The sequence below is a fragment of the Mesoplodon bidens genome, assembly GCF_964165515.1.
Source record: "Mesoplodon bidens genome assembly, chromosome: 6".
NCBI classification, from domain to species: domain Eukaryota; kingdom Metazoa; phylum Chordata; class Mammalia; order Artiodactyla; family Ziphiidae; genus Mesoplodon; species Mesoplodon bidens.
This window is the reverse complement of record NC_138162.1, coordinates 72485693-72503125: the sequence shown is the minus strand read 5'-3', so window position 1 is coordinate 72503125 and position 17433 is coordinate 72485693. Positions and strand designations below refer to the sequence as shown.

The following is a 17433-nucleotide window of genomic DNA, read 5'->3' as shown; positions in this document are numbered from 1 at the left end:
AACAAACTCCACATGGATGAGGGATCTAAATGCAAAGGAAAAAGAATGAAGCTATACAAGTACTGTAGGGAAACATGGGTGACTGCCTCTTTAACTTTAGTACAGGAAAAGGCTTTCAAAATAAAGACTCAAAATGCAGAGGCAATAAAGGATTGTTCATTTGAATACATAAAAATTTTTAAATTTTTTCATGGCAAAAAAAGAAAACCATCATAAACAAAGTCAAAGACAAATGATAACCTGCAAGAAAATATTTGCAATATATTCCACAGGCAAGAGATCAATACCTCCAATGTATAAAGAACTCTTAAAAGTTGAGACAAGGGATAAAAACCCAATAAACAGACAATTCACAAAAACAAGGTATATAAATGGCCCTCAAACATGTGAGAAAATGTTCAAGTTTACTCATAATTAAAGAAATGCAAATTAAAGCAAGACTGGGATTCCATTTCTTGCCTATCGGATTGGCAAAAATTAAAAAGCAAGTACATATTCTGCTGGGGAGACTTTGGGAAAACAGGCACTCTCAAATTGGTACAACCTTTCTGAAGGGAAATGTGGCAATACCTAACAAAACTACAAGGCACGTGCCTTTGACCTAGCAATCCCACTTCTAGACTTCTACCCTGAAGGTATACCTCAACAGCACAAAAATGTAAAAGCACAAGGTTATTCATTGAAGGACTATTTGTAACAGCAAAATATTGGAAATAACCTAAGCACCTGTGGTAGGCAGAATAATGCCTCCCCCCAAGAGAAGTCCATGTCCTAATCCCCAGAACCCATGAATATATTACATTACATGGCAAAAGGGACTATGCAGATATGATTAGTTAAGGAATTTGAGATGCGGAGATTAGCCTGGATTATCCAGGTGGGCCCAATGTGCTTAGCATGTAGCACATTATTTCATATATATTAAATAACTGTATTTTTGGTTTATAACTGTACCTCATTTTCTTAACACCAAACACTACGTAGACTTACAGGTCAAAGGCTGGCTCTTTCTCTAATTGTGGCGGGGGGGGGCGCTTTTCGTTGTGGTGTGCGGGCCTCTCATTGTGGTGGCTTCTCTTGTTGCAGAGCACCGGCTCCAGGCGTGCGGGCTTCAGCAGTTGTGGCATGTAGGCTCAGTAGTTGTGGCACATGGCTCAGTAGTTGTGGCACATGGGCTTAGTTGCTCCGCGGCATGTGGGATCTTCCCAGACCAGGGCTTGAACCCGTGTCCCCTGCATTGGCAGGCGGATTCGCAACCACTGCACCACCAGGGAAGTCCCTCATGTATTTTTTTTTTTTTTTTTTTTTTTTTTTTTGCGGTATGCGGGCCTCTCTCTGTTGTGGCCTCTCCCGTTGCGGAGCACAGGCTCCGGATGCGCAGGCTCAGCGGCCATGGCTCACGGGCCCAGCCGCTCCGCGGCATATGGGATCCTCCCGGACCGGGGCACGAACCCGTATCCCCTGCATCGGCAGGCGGACTCTCAACCACTGCGCCACCAGGGAGGCCCCCTCATGTATTTTTTTAAGTCATTAGTTTGTTGCCTGCTCATAGTGAACAATGAATAAACTGCCCTACTAATCTTATACATGTACCATGACTGCTTTTCCTACAAAGCACTACAGCACAGCAAAACCCATGGAATCTTCCCTCATTTTTTCTGTTTTATACTTCCAGTTTCTATCCTATTTTATACCATCAAAATGCTTTTCTGGCCACTTAGGTCATATAAAATTGGTTTAGGTGTGCCATCTAGTGGCATTTTTAAGGAAGTATTCATTTTTACCTGATTGATACTTGGCTTAATGAATACAGCCATCCATCCACCATCCTCAGTAACAGAGGCTAGACAGAGCAGTGAGAAACTGACTTTTGCTGATGATCTGAAAACGTTATTATACCGAGTAGTATGAATCCCCTCTAGCTCATCTGGAACGAACTTGTTAATAAAAAAGAAACCATTTTGATTTGAAGCCTTTTATAAATTTTTATTAACCAGACTCCAGTGATTGATTTAATTTCATGATTAACTTACCTAAATTGAAAACTTATTTGGGTTTATCTCCAATGTGTGCACTATTAAATCACTGCCAATCACCAATTACAATTATGTAGCAAAAGGAAAGGGCAAAGGTTCTCAACCCAGGCTGTGCATTATAGTCCCCTGGAGAGCTTAAAGCAACTACATGTCTGGCCTTGAAGAGATCTGATTGGTCTGGGGTGGGACCTGTACATTCAAAAGCCCCTCTGAATCGAATATACAGCCAGAGGCGGGAACCTGGTATAAGATGTAGCTGAATCTCTAATTCTGGTCCTTTCTTCTGAAAGATAAGCACCAATAATATGGAATTATCAAGTTATGATTTATCTTTTTTTACCAAAAAAAAAAGTAGAACTTAAAAAAACCCACTGGGAAAAGGATTATAGTTATTAGGCTTCTTTTTAATAAATGTTTTGCTTTATTTCTTCTATTTATCCTTTTTAATTGAAGTGCCATCAAATAGGAAAAGAGCCAAAAGACATGCCATCACAGGCTAGAGATATTAGTAGGCCTGGTATTTCAACTGGGGTTTTTTAAACCTCCCCTTTGAAGAACTGACATGCCATCTCCCACCCCAGTGGCCCATTCCTTCCATTTTCAGAGTCATGCTTAGTTCTAGGAACTCTGGGACATTCCAGCCCAGCTTTAGCTGTTTGGGTTCATTCAGCATATAGGGAGGAACCCATATGTAGCTTCAGGGGTATTGTGATAATATAATTCTTCAATTTAGTGATGGGTTCATTGGTGTTCATTTTATTATGGTTCATAATTTATAAATATATTCTCTTGTATATATAAAATATTTCATGATATTTCATATATATATATATATATATATATATATATATATATATATATAAAAGAATAGCTCTAAGCCTTAAAATGATGCTAGATGTTTAGTTTCTTTAAATGAGGAACATCAAGGACCAACCCAATCTTCCAAAACTGCTACAGATGAGTATGTTTCTCCCTTGGCTGTCCCAGTTAGGATGAGAACTCAAGCAGCTTTAGGGTTGGAAGGCTGCTTCAACTGTATTGATCTATATTCTTTTTGTCATCCTTTCCTGAAATTAAAAGATAATTAATAAAATATATCCCACTCAACAAGGAAAAACTAATCACCTTAACCAACACATGTGTTGGAAGAATCAATCTGCCATGGGCCCTAAGCATTCTTGCTGAGCAGGCCAAGGATGCAGGCCCTGACTACTCTTTGCCCAGGCCATTTGTCAGGGTTGTGTTTGCAGTAAGCAACTTTGAGGGATGAAGTAACATCTCTTCCCAGTCAAAGAGCAGCCTTGCTCACCATTCATGACAAAAGTGATAGATTCTATAAGCTCACTGTTCCTCACCTATGTCACAAACCCAGGCACGCACCTAAGCATACAACTAGGCCCACCTCCATCACCTCCACGGGACTTGGAGTGCGTAGAAAACTGGCAGCAACACCAAGCTTATGCTCCTTGTTGTGCTGTGAGTAACAAAATCTTCTGCCAGCATCTGTGAAACAGTAACAGGCTAACTTGTTAATTTGCAAGTAGGGTAAAATCCCAGACCCTTCATGCGGCCTGCCAGTTTGGGTGACAAGGATAAGATGCTGATAGAGATGGCGTTCTGGAAGAGGGCCCTTGTTGGTCAGGTTAGAGGATATCAGAAGGCTCCCTGAGATCTGGAAGTAAATGCTTTTGCATAGGCGGTGGTGAAAGTAAGAAGGTAGAGTGAAGACCTCTCACTATCTTTTTTTTTTTTTTTTTTTTTTTTTAGCAGTACGCGGGCCTCCCACTGCTGTGACCTCACCCGTTGCGGAGCACAGGCTCCGGACGCGCAGGCTCAGCAGCCATGGCTCACGGGCCCAGCCGCTCCGCGGCATGTGGGATCTTCCCGGACCGGGAAACGAACCCGTGTCCCCTGCATCGGCAGGCGGACTCTCAACCACTGCGCCACCAGGGAAGCCCTCTCACTATCTTATGTGTTAAATGAGGCTGAGAAACAAAAGGTAGGGTCCAAACAAGACTCCCAGATGGTGCTTTGGTTGTGGTACATTCTCCTCTGGAGTGGGAGAAGGAAAGGATGTTTTCATGACATCAGTGGGGCAGCAAGCCCCACACCCCAGCCAAAAGTCATGCAATGTGGCTATGGCTGATGGGTCAATGCTTCCCCAAAGCTGAAATAATGGTGTTAGCAATGAAGATATAGCACTTTGCATAGGCTAAATACGTTAGAAATCTGTTTGTTGAGTCCAGCCACGGGAGGCTCTTTGAAACAGAGTAAATTCAAACCCTTGCTGACTGGCACCGAGCTGCTTTTTCCCTCCTCCACTCCTCCAACTTGAGCTGCTTTAGGGAAGAAGGCTGAGTGTGCCAGGGAATTTCAGGGAGGGGAGAGGAGGAACTCAATGTTTATAGCCTTGTTGGATGTGGGCGCCCATGTCTACTTGGTCCCATACAGGGAGGATGTGCTAAGTGCCAGCGTGGCCCAAAGTGCTGAGGATACAGGGCAGAGCAGTGGCACCAGTGTTGGCTAAAAGAATGATGCCCCTTGAGCCCCAGTGTTCTCCAGAAGCCAAGGGAGCCCAGGGGAGGAAGTAATACCAATTCTGGGATGAGAAACCAAAGGGCAAATACACATTTGTATTCTCTATCTCCCCCATCTGGGAAACAGCCTAATCTCCTGAAACTGTCATGATAACCCCTGAAGTACCTATGTTAATATCTTTGATCTGTGTTCCCATAGAGCAAAATTCAACTGATAGGGTTTGAGCAGTTTGCAGTGAGAAAGGGAAGTTAAAGAACATTCAGCTGTTCAACGTACTGCAGTTGTGTCCCCTGAATATAAATATATAATGTATTCTGTATTACTTGCTTTTATTGTAAACATACATAGTGATGAGAGGACATTCTCCCATTCAGGGATTCTCTGACCCCTTCCAAGTGGTCCAATAGAAACAATATAGAATCCCAGGGCGAAAAAGAGAAAATCACAGCCATCTCCAGAGGCCATTGCCCAGTACAGCAGCGACACACGCTGGACACAGGCACCAGATACATCCTGTATTAGTTTTCTGGGGCTGCCATAACAAAGTATCACAAACTGGGTGGCTTAAGCAACAGAAATATATTGTCTCCGTTTTGGAGGCTGGAAGTCCAAAGTTAGGGTGTCAGCAGGGTTGGTTGCTTGTGAGGGCTGTGAAGGAAGGCTCTGTTTCAGGACTCTCTTCCTGGCTTGTAGATGGTGTCTTAATATTCACACAGCCTTTTCCCTGTATGCACGTCTCTGTGTCCAAATTTTATAAGGACACAAGTCATATTGGATTAGGGCCCATCCTAATGACCTCATTTTAACTTGATTACCTCTGTAGAGACTCTATCTCCAAATAAGGTCACATTCTGAGGTAGTGGGGGTTTGGTCTTTAACATATGAATTTGGAGGGGGGGGATGGGACACAAACCCATAACAGACCCCTTTCAAAATGGGGAGGCAGTTATTGGCCTATTACTGAGCTCCTGTTAAAAATGAACACCTTACCCCTGGAGGATTTGTGACTCAGGCCTGACATCCCCATTTTTGGGTGGGTCAACTAGGAGATGACAACTACAAGGAAAGCACCCATTTGCTGTTTAAATGCAAATAATGTATTTGAGGATGTGCCTAGCCTGGCCCTGGTGTCATCTCAGTTTTGCATAAAGGAGTAGTAGCTACCCTTTGGTGAAAACTTTATCCCCGACTCTGCCACCTGTAGCAAAGCTACTGGCTCAAAAGGGCCTTGGATTCACAGAGACTGTCCTAAATGCCTGGGCCTGGTTCACCTTTGGTTCACCTAAGCTGAAAACTAATGGTGCTGATAGTGTTCCGGCCAGTTTGACCCTCAGCACCAGCTATAATGGTCGCTGGGATCAGTGGGCAGAAGTCAAGGCTGTTCTCAAAGCTCTTGTCAATTGCACTGAGGGGGCAATCTGCCATGGTCCCTGAAGGTGCCCTCACATTCTGGGTAACCCAAGAATGCAAGGCCCAGACTGCTGTTTATTCAGACCATTTCTTGAGGTTGTGTTTGCAGGGAACAACCTTGAGGAAGGAGTTAAAGTTCTCCCCACCTCAACTCCACCAGCTCCTCATTAACTAGAAAAGCAGCAGATTCCCCAAGTTCAAGGGTGCCACAACCCACCGAGTGCACAGCACCCATGTGAACCCATCTTTGTCACCTGTGTGAGACTTGAGAGGCATGGGGAATTGACAAGAACCTCGTGCTTATGCTCTTGCTGTGCTGTGAGTAATAAAGTCCTCTGTGAGGTAGGTGTCTCCTGTGTTCTGCCAGCATCCATGGGATAGTAATAAGCTAATCTCTTAGCTTGCAAGTAGGGTAAAATCCCAAACCCTTCACAGACCCTGACTTCTGACATAAAAGTAAAAGCCCTGTTGTTTCTAGAGGTCTTGGACAAGGAATCTCTGAGTATGTGACATACTTTGCTGGTTCATAAACCTAATGTTTGGTCTCCTCTAGGTCACTTTGTTCTGTTAAACAATTCAATTACCTATTCTTTCAACAGTTCCATTCCCCCCAAAGAGATCTTCATCCTGCACAAGACAGTCTTATCACTCTTTACTAGCAATAATAACAGCAACAACTAATGCTTATAGAGTGAGAGACATTGTTCGAAAGACCTGAGGTGTTGTTCTGCACACTCTCTATATACCGTCATCTTTACTCCTCATAGCAACCCTCTTGAGGGGGATACTATAACCTCCAGTTTACAGGTTAGGAGACTGAAGCAGAAGCCACACAGTTAGTCAGGAGGTGGAACTAGGATTCAAACCCAGGCTGCCTGGCTTTGGTCCTCACTTTTAACCACTCACTATATGTCTCACAATAGGACCGTCTACTCCCAGGGCCATAATGAACCACAGAGGCCTAGAGATCTTTGTTAGACGTCTTAGGAAAATAATTTCAGTCAAACTTTTAATATTTGATTGATGTATAACATTTTAAAATACCTTTTGATGACCTATATTAGGCATTTAGACAATCTTCTACTTTGCTTTGATCTTTTTATCCAGCCATTGTATAAATCCAATGTCGAATGTTTCCACTGTATTAAAATTTCCTATTGCTGCTATAGCAAGTTATCAAACTTAGTGGCTTAAAACAACACAAATTGATTACCTTACAGTTCTGAAGGACAGAAGTCCAGAATGGACTGGAGGGACTGCATTCCCTCTGGAGGCTCTAGGGGAGAATCTGTATCCTTCCCTTTTCCAGTTTCTAGAGGTTGCCTGAATCTTTTGGCTCATGGCCCTTTTACTCCATCTTCAAAGTCATCAATCAGCATAGCATCTTCAAATCTCTCTCTCTCTCTAACTCTGACCCTCTTGCCTCCCTCTTTCCCTTATAAGGACCCTTATGATTACACTGGGCCCATCCAGATAAACCAGGATAATCCAGGGTCTTCCCCAATTCAAACTCCTCAGCTTAATCACATTGTAAAGTCCCTTTTGCCATGTAAGGTAACATATTCACAGGGATTAGGATGCAGATGTCTTTTTGGCAGGGTTGGGGAGGGGCATTATTCTACCATACACTCCAAGCAGTTCTCTCTTCCTGCAGTATGGAAATTTTTACATTAGATATCTAGATTAGAGATTTAAACAAGCCCATTCACCAGATAGTTAGTAGTCCACTTCATTTTGGCTTTGAGGGTACAGCACCGAGGGCATCTTACCTTTTGGGAGGTTAAGGAGAACACAGTGCTGGAGCACATGTGACAGAAACTTTAACCACTGTAACAACATAAAAGCTTAATTATCTAAAAATGTATCTGAAGGACTTCTCTGGTGACACAGTGGTTAAGAAACCGCCTGCCAATGCAGGGAACTCAGGTTCAAGCCCTGGTCCGGGAATATCCCACATGCCACGGAGCAACTAAACCCATGTGCCACAACTACTGAGCCTGCGCTCTAGAGCCCGTGAGCCACAACTACTGAGCCCACGTGCCACAACTACTGAAGCCCATGCTCCTAGAGCCCGTGCTCTGCAATGAACACTAGCCCCCGCTCACTCCAACTAGAGAAAGCCCACGTGCAGCAACAAAGGCCCAATGCTGCCAAAAATAAATAAAAAATTTTTTTAATTAAAAAAATTAAAATGTACCTGAAGTCGGGCATTCATAAGCATGAACTCCTGCTGGCTTTTCATGTTCTCATTCATAGATTTTGAAAATATAAACCCCATCTTGACCTAAAATGTAAAAAAGCAAAGTTTAAAACAATATATTCTACAGGCATCCTCACATGCTCTGTTTTCAGGCTACCATGAGCCTAAGACAAAGTAAAAAAAGAAAATTTTCTGACCTGGGAACACAGTATGGACACTAGTCTTTGCTCCTAACTAGCCATCTGATCTTGGACAAACTTAACCAGTCTGGCCATCATTTACTTACATAAGAACAGCTGATTGAACTGGACGATTTCCAAAATCTTTTCCTGCTCTATAGCTTCATGTTTCCTGATTTTTCTTCCCACTGTATACCTTGAAGAACTGAGCACTTAAAAACAAACAAAAAAAACCCTCTCATTTTTAGGAGGGGCAGGGTGAATACCATCCACCCTCTTACCTTCTGTACAGCTGGATGACAGAACCTTTGCTTCTGAGGAGGAGTGATTTAGAAGATGCATTGTTCACCTTGAAGACCGATTTCTCTGTGCTCCTTGCATTTGTATATTAGGACGTTTCAGGTATCTCAAGGTTACTATATCAATACTCTTCCTATAATCCCTACCCCTCTCCTACCCACTTGCTCTTTCCATCCACCCACTGCTAACATCCCTTGGCCATCCTCCTCTAGCCTCACTTTTTTCTTCTTAAGCTACTACTGAAGTTCTCAAAAGGGGGAAAACCTAAGGATACTTAAATGTTCTGGGAAACACAAATTTTAAATGAATACATGGTATCGTCTATCTTATTTATCTTACTTAAGAAGTTCTTAAGTGGGCTGGCAATTTTAGATGGTCCAGAGCTCCAATTTTTGTTCTTAAGTCAATTGGGTGGGTACAGAAGACCTCAGTTAGTTGTTGATTCTACCTTCAGAAGACTGCAGAACTCAGGGAAGTTACGACTACTCTACCCGCTTCAACGATGTTGCTGATTCTCTTTGGTAGGCTGTTGAGCACTTTGTGAACATCAGGTCAGAGTGGCCATTCCTAATGCCTTCTACCCAGAATTCACAATATTCTGTGGGAAGCCCAGACAGAGTTCCTATTTTCCATAGCCTCAGCAGAAAATCTTGGGTTCTAGCTAACTGGTGAGAAGATGGTGGGAGAGGGACGATATTTCATGCCAGATGCAATGGGTTATCCCTGCTAACGGGGCTCCAAGTGAGTGTATACTATAAGCCAGACTTCAGTGGCTTCCCTGTATTTTGGCCAGAGATGCACCCTGGATTTATAGGGGTCTCCGAGCTAGAGTCAGCTTCAATGCTAGGCACAGGAGGCTGAGCCAGAGGAGGAGAGGCAGAGTCCTGAACAGGCCTGGGAGGTCATGAGATTTCCCTACCCACCCCACCCCTCGGCCACTGCCCTGCTCCATCCTGTGAGTGACCAGAGGCAGAGTCACCCAGTAAGCGTGGGCAGATCTAGCAGAAGTTCTCTGCTGTCTCCAGATTTGACAGCCCCAAGTCCATTGTCTCCAACAGCAGAGCAGAACTTGCCTGAAGGCAGAAGCAATATATTATCCATTTTGGCAGTCACCAAGGTGTCTCTTTCCCACAAATGTGCAGAAAGCATGAGTGATACAAGAGAAAGTGTAGCTCAGGCAGTTGCCATTCCTTATTTTTTCTTTTGCATGTAGGAGTAGATCATTGAATTTTTACATATGCAGCAAACATGTATAAAGAAAACAGCTGTCCTCTAATCCCATTTACACACACACACACACCCTGTATGTCAGAGTTATGTCCCTTAGAGTGCTCCTATTTATAAGGGGGTGGACTCTTCCCTAAGTGGAGTGACAATCCTCATGTCAGTCATCCAGGGAAGAGAAACTATGTGGAAAGTTAGGACTTAGGCTTACCTTTTTCTTGGCTTTGCTCTCTTGGGTCTGGATTGTAGTTTCAATGTATCAGGGGATATTCCCACAGGTTAAAGGTAGAAGCCAAGCAGGAAGAAGAGCTTTCCCTTGGTTCCCAAAGGAGACCACACCTGAAAATGAGTGCACCACACCTTGTAAACTGTGCCCTGGAATTCGGTATTTTCAACCTTCTTCTTTTCCCACCCTAAGAAAGCCATTTTCCAAAGTCTGGGAGGTTCCTTAGGGTATCCAGAATACTCTCAGCTTTCACTCTCCCACTCACAAAATATATATCAGAAAATAAACAAGAGTGACCTTGCAATAGGAGTAACTTTGAATTCACCAAGTTGTATAAGGTGAGTCTTTCAAAAATGCTAACACTTTGTCATTGGTGACAAACGCCTTGCTACTTACAACTTTGACACCAGAGTGTGTCAGAGGGCTAAGAATGCTGATTTGGGTCCTTTCTGCCTTCGTTTTTCCTTCAGTTGCTCCTGAGACCTTAGAAAGGACTCTTTAATGCTCCAACCCTGCCTCAGCTGTGCTACAGATAACAATAGGCATGGGTATTTCTGAGGAAGAAGTGTTGGGACCGCAAGTTCCGGGCAGCCCTTCTCAGGTTGCATCTAGGAACCAGGATTTGATTTTACTTTAAAAAGAAAAAAAAAAGGATAATTCCATGACCCATAACCTCTGTCATCCAAGTTTCTGCGCTGACTCATTTCCTGATCGAATGACACATTAACTACCTACATTTCTGACTGGTTGCATGATTACAATCATTTTCAATAAGTCTTTGGGTTCCATTCCAACTAGCTCATTTCCCCTGCAAATTCCAGCCGAGAACTCAGAGCTTCAGGTAGGTTTTCTGTAATTTATAACTCCACCCGCTCATCCTGGACCCAATCACAGTAACTTGGGAATTCCTGCAGTGGTATGCTTATTTCCGTTGATAACGCTCTGCCTACTTCCCCCAACTTAATTACAACGGTATGGGAGAGGTCTGGAGTCTTTAGCACTAGAACCGGTTCCTCCGAAACGAGGTTGGCGATACTAGGAGCGGGAGAGCCAAGGGCACTCACGAGGAGAGGGCACCCAGCGCGGCCCCGCAAGCCCGGGGCCCCGAGCTCGGCGCCGGCAGACGCAGACGCAGCCCCGCGGACCCGCCCTCCCCAGCAGCCTGCGACCGGCCTGGCACGCACGGCCGGCGCTCACTCACTGGGCAGTGGGCACTGGAAGTGCGGGGACACTGATCAAAGCAGAGGCCTCCAGGCAAGGGTCCCAGACCGCCGCACGGACCGGGTCTCGCCCCGCAGAGCTTTGGGATTGGCTGGCCATGGCAGGGATTCAGAGCCTCAGCCTATCAGCGCAGCTCTCGTCTCCCTTAAAGGGCCCGCTTGCCTGACCGAGGAGGCCTGGTGTTTTCTTTTCCGCCTGGCGCCTGGGAGGGGCAGGTTAAAAAGGCAAATTCAAAATCCAGCGACTCAAATTTTGAGGGGAGGCAGAAGAAGCATAATGGAAATCTCACTTAAAGTCCTCAGTGAGGTTTGTCAGTTACCCACGAGGAGCCTGAGCAATCCATGCTCCCTCGCAGAGCTAAAACCTCCATAGAGCTTAATGAGCCATCTCACAGTTCTTCACATACAATGTCAACCACCACTTGTAGGCTCTGTTTCTAGAAGAGAATGTGTCTCGTGAGCGGTTGTCACTTAAGCATAATCCACAGTTATAAACATTTGTAAGGGCTTTTCTACTTATAGAACAGGTTTATGTTGAGCGTGGACTTTTTTTCCCATTTGAATCTCAGCACAGACATAGTTTACTTAATTTGTTAGAGCCTCAGCCTACTCCATCTGTTGAGCTGCCACCTTAAAGTGGCAAAAAGATTAAGACAGGAAACGAAAAAGAGCAGACTTGACCAGAGTTACCAAATTAATTTTTTTTTTTTTGACAGAGCTATCTTTCTCCCCTTCTGCTCTGAGAGATTCATTTCTTCTCACCCCACTAGTAATTTCTATCTTGAGTAAGTCAAGCCTCTCTCCCAGCTTCATTGAGAGAATACTTGAGGAACTGTTGGCATTCTGTTCTTTGTTATTAAATGGCTTGGAAGAATAGCATGGACTTCACCAGGCTCTGGCCTTGAGGAAGGTCAATGAGGAAGGTCACTGCCCTTAGCCCTGGCTGACCATCACATTTGTGGAGAAGGGATCTAACCTTCCCCAGGCTCTGTATGTGAGCGAACACCACACCGACCTGTTGCCAGAGTGACCGGGGCACCACAGAAGCAAAGCCACGTGGAATTTTGACTCTTTAAGAGGGGATAACAATTGGTATGATAGCATTTGACTACTTGGACTCTAGCGTAAGCACACCTATATTTGATTTGATTTCCAGCTCCATCACTGTCACTCTTCATCCTCTCCAAAACTTACTTTTATCATCTCTACAATAGGACTACAGCCATCTAATGTATTGGATTGTGAAGACTAAATGAGATAATATATTCAGGCACTTAGCACCATGTCTGGCACACAGTTAGCATTAAATAAACAGTAGTAACCAGCAACAGTGGGATCCTGTTACTAACTCTAGGTCTGAAGGGACAAAGGTAAGGGAGCAGTTACTAAAACCAGGTGAGAGCCATAGCTGTGGCTGTATAAGAGGGCTACCAACAGGAGCTATGTTGTTCAGGAGAGGAAAGCAGTCGATGCTGACCTTTGGCCCAGGAGGGTAAGATCCTATAGTTGTAGCCACTGCTAGCACCGCAGCTCCAAGCGGGGATAGGGTGGAAAAGAAAGATACATCCTTCTGTCCTTCCATGCTCTGATATCCTGCTGAAATCTTCCATTGGCTGGATCCACAAGAAAGCCAGAAGATGGGGGAGCCAGATCCATACAGTCTGTAGAGGTTCCTAGGCACAAAGACCTAGGACAAATGAAAATATCCAGCACACCATTTCTACAACCTTGGGTTTACCATACTTTGAAGTCCTAGTTCAAAAGGAAGAAATGCTTCCACTAGAGGACCCAGCCATAGCTCCATTGAATTGGAAGCTGAAACTGCCCCCGATCAGTTTGGTTCCTCATGATGATGGAATTGGAATAACTGATCCTAATTACCAAGAGGAAATGGGGTTGCAGCTATACAATGAGGGCAAGGAGAAATGTGCATGACTCCCAAAGATTCACTGAGCATATCTTAATACTCCCATGTGCAATAATAATGATCATTAGATAACTACAGTAACCTGATAAAGTCAGGAGCACTTAAATTTCAGACCGTACAGGAATTAAAGTGTTGTATCACCATACTAGGTAAAAAATCCTAATCTACTAAGATACTGTATACGGTAAGGGAAACAAAAGTGAATGAAGTAGGAAATTATGATTATCAATTTTAGCCTAGCAACAAGCTATAGAGGCAGGGACTACTGTAGCTCTGTATATAAAACGTTAATTGATTATTTCTTCCCTGCCCTTCCTTTCCCTGTTTCCTTGGATGAAGAGTACTGATGGAGACAAACATTATAATTTAGTTTCTAGGTCAGAGTATTGCCGTCACCTCAAAGCAATATAGTACTTGGTAGGACTCTGTGATTCTTATGTTTAGGGGATGCATTTCTCTCCATCTGAGCAAAGGGGAAGAATAAATACTGGGTGGCAAAACAGGTAGACTATCTGGGTGTTCTATTTGCCTCCCCTCATATCCATTCTCCTCCCTTCCTTGCCCTATTCTATACCCCAGCAGCTGAGCTCTTTGGAAAACAGCACCTGGGCTCTTCTCAGCTGGCTTCCATTTGGGTTGGGACTTTGGAGGCATCCACAGGAGACAGGAGGCAGGAGAAAAGAGAGGTAGGGTATGTTTTATCCATTCTTTGTTTAAGGATCTGGCAGTGGTTGTGTCCCTCCACAACTGCAGCTCTTGACCCGCGGCCCCTCCTCTGTGGCTCCAGCTCACAGAGCTCTGGATATGCTCTCCTCCCTTGCTCTTCAGCTTAGAGATGCTATGGGTTTCCCGCTGCTCTCAACCTGATGGTTCTTCACCCCAGCTTGGTGGTTGGGATAACTCGGCTGGATGGTTCTCTTAACCCTACCCCCACTCCTTTAATTAGCATCTAAGATCTCTTTAGTCAAACCAACTGAGTAGAATTCTGATTCCTGATGGAAACCCAATGGATACACTTTATACACATAAATACTCTTGTATGTATTTTAAAATATAAGTGAAAAAAGTGACTATGAGACTATCTACTCTGGGAATTGAGAGAAATCTTGGTATAGATATTGAACATATTTTATAGACTGTGGGGTGAAAATATTAAAGGAAAATTATTTCAATATCAAATGACATATAACTTTAACTGGTGTGTACATTATTTCTAATTGTATGAATTTGTGAATGTATGTATATGTGCTTTATACACACATACAAATAGGCACTTTTAAAAATCATTTTGCATTATAGCATAAGGATTTTCATGTTGTTAAATGGAATTCATATATACCATTTAACATATGTAAGATTTTCAGCAAGTATGTATACAATTTCCATCATTGGATATTCCTGATTTTTTTTGCTACTGTCAGTAACATCATTGTTAATCAACTATGCTCCAATATAAAATAAAAATTATAAAAAAAGAATTAGATGGCTTCCCAGAGCCTAAAAAAAATAACATCGTAATGATCGCCTCATATATATATAGCTTTTTAATATTTTGATTGGAAATACTGTGTTAAATAGTATACATATTATAGAAAGAATTGATGTAAAATCCGTAAAGTCCTCAACTCATTTAAAGTCCCCTACCTCAGGACAGTAAAGTTACTCAATGTTTCCCTGTATATCCATAAAGTAGTTTTTTAAGAAAACAAACTTTTTAATTGGGGGATTGGGATTGACATATACACATTACTATGTATGGAATGGATAACTGATGAGGACCTACTGTGTGGCACAAGGAACTCTAATCAGTGCTCTTCCGTGGCCTATATGGGAGGGGAATCTAAGGAAGAGTGGATATGTGTATGTGTGTAGCTGACTCACTTTGCTGTGCACCTGAAGCTGGCACAGAATTGTAGATCAACTATACTCCAATGAGAATTTATTTTTTTATTTTTTAAAATTATTTATTTATTTATTTATTTGGCTGCATCAGGTCTTAGTGACGGCACGCAGGATCTTCGTTGTGGCATGTGGGACCTAGGTCCCTGATCAGGGATGGAACTTGGGCCCCCTGCATTGCGAGCATGGATTCTTAGCCACTGGACCACCAGGGAAGTCCCAGAATTTAAAAAAGAATATTTAGAATAATAACTAAAAGTTTATAGAGTAATAAATTTTTTTAAAGTTTTTGAGGGCTTCCTTGGTGGCGCAGTGGTTGAGAGTCTGCCTGTCAATGCAGGGGACATGGGTTCGTGCCCCGGTCCGGGAAGATCCCACATGCCGCGGAGTGGCTAGGCCCGTGAGCCATGGCCGCTGAGCCTGCGCGTCCGGAGCCTGTGCTCCGCAACGGGAGAGGCCCGTGTACCGCAAAAAAAAAAAAAAATGTTGTTCAACTATCACCCCTATCTAATTCCATAACATTTTCATCACCCCAAAAAGAAACCCCATACCCATTAGAAGTCACTCCCCATTGTCCCCCTTCCACCCCAGCCCCTGGCAACTCTTAATCTGCTTTCTGTCTCAATAGATTTGCCTATTGTAGACATTTTATATAAATAGAATCATACAGCATATGGCCTTTTGTATATGGCTTCTTTCACATAGCATAAGGTTTTCAGGGTTCATCCAAGTTGTAACATGTATCAGTACTTCATTCCTTTTGATGACTGAGTAATATTTCATTGTATAGATATACCACATTTTGTTTATCCATTCACAACTGATGAACATTTGGATTGTTCCTACATTTTTGCTGTTATGAATAGTGCTGCTATGTACATTCATGTACAACTTTTTATACCTATGTTTTCAATTCTCTTGGTTATATACATAGGAGTAGAATTAGCTGGGTTAAATGGTAACTCTATCTTTAATTTTTTGAGGTTGAACAAATACGTGATGCCACCAGCAGTGAACAAGGATACACTTGTATGGTAGTTAAGGGCATAGACACTAAAGCCACAGTACCTGGGTTTGAACCTCAGCTGTACCACTTCCTAGTTATATAAGCTCAGACACGTTACTAAAGTTTTGTGCCTTGGTATCCACATGTCTAAAATAGGGGTGATAGGGACTTCCCTGGTGGTGCAGTGGTTAAGAATCCTCCTGCCAATGCAGGGGACACGGGTTTGATCCCTGGTCTGGGAAGATCCCACATGCCTTGGGGCAACGAAGCCCAAGCACCACAACTACTGAGCCTGCACTCTAGAGCCCACGAGCCACAGCTACTGGGCTCACACGCCAGAATTACTGAAGCCCATGTGCCTAGAGCCCGTGCTCCTCAACAAAAGAAGCCACCGCAATGAGAAGCCCACACACAGCAAGGAAGAGTAGCCCCCCTCGCCGCAACTAGAGAAAACCCACATGCAGCAATGAAGACCCAACGCAGCCATTAATTAATTAATTAAAAAATAAAATAGGGGGGATAATAGTATCTTCTTCATAGGATTGTTGTAAAATGTAGACTAGCTAATGTAGGTAAATCATCAAGACACGGTGTCTGACAAAAAATGCTATATATTTTATAAAAATGCTATATTTATAATCTTTATTATAATTATTGCATTTTGTTTTGTTAACTTGATAGTTGAAAAAGTGATGATATAGTTTGTTGAGGTTTGCCATTGAAATGGAGTAATCAGAGATGATAGTAATTTAAGGAGGTAGCCAAGTCAAGGAAAGCTTTTTTGAGCAGTGGGCGATTATATTTCAGAGTGTAACCTGAATAAAACTGAAGCTTCACATGGTTCAGTCCAAGCATATAATAGCAATCTAAGAAAACATCAACTGACAGCTGAAGCACTTAAGAATAATACATAAGCTTTCTTAAGCAGTCCCTGCAAATGATCTGCACAGCATATTTAACAGGAAACACCTAAAATCTTCTCTAGATATTTCTCTTTCCAAATATTTTTTCCACTTACAGTAGCTGCTTATATTTTTCCTTCTTCTCAACCATGAGGCTTCCATATCACTAGACTAAACCCCTGATAAGTTCCTTCACCTACAGCCCATGCCACTCACATAACCCTGTTCCTAGCCAGTGACTCTCAGCCTCCTGCACCTCTGAGAAATTCAGCCTGGTCTCCTACCTGGAATCCCAGGTAGCATTTCAATTTAAGTTGAAAACAGTCCCTGAGCTCTGATTAATAAAATTATCTACCTTATTATATA

General features: G+C 43.1%; 2 protein-coding genes across 7 annotated transcripts in view; one reads left to right on the top strand and one right to left on the bottom strand.

The window, feature by feature from the left end:
* PLGRKT (plasminogen receptor with a C-terminal lysine) overlaps nt 1-17433 on the bottom strand; it is a 52890-nt gene that overhangs the window by 30702 nt on the left and 4755 nt on the right. The window contains exons 1-4 of one of the 6 annotated variants that reach the window (XM_081236236.1): nt 10510-10703; nt 10099-10226; nt 8471-8575; nt 8182-8268 (exon numbers count right to left, since the gene is read on the bottom strand). In XM_081236236.1, coding sequence (XP_081092362.1) covers nt 8182-8262 — 81 coding nt within the window. In that variant the 5' untranslated portion in view covers nt 8263-8268; nt 8471-8575; nt 10099-10226; nt 10510-10703. The other 5 variants (XM_081236232.1, XM_081236234.1, XM_081236231.1 and 2 more) reach the window with 5 other exon arrangements.
* The window catches only part of CD274 (CD274 molecule), a 33520-nt gene continuing 26947 nt past the window's right edge, over nt 10861-17433 (top strand). Inside the window, exon 1 of the transcript XR_014016006.1 lies at nt 10861-10954. The gene's annotated coding sequence lies outside the window, so the exon portion shown is untranslated. The remainder of the gene's footprint in view (nt 10955-17433) is intronic.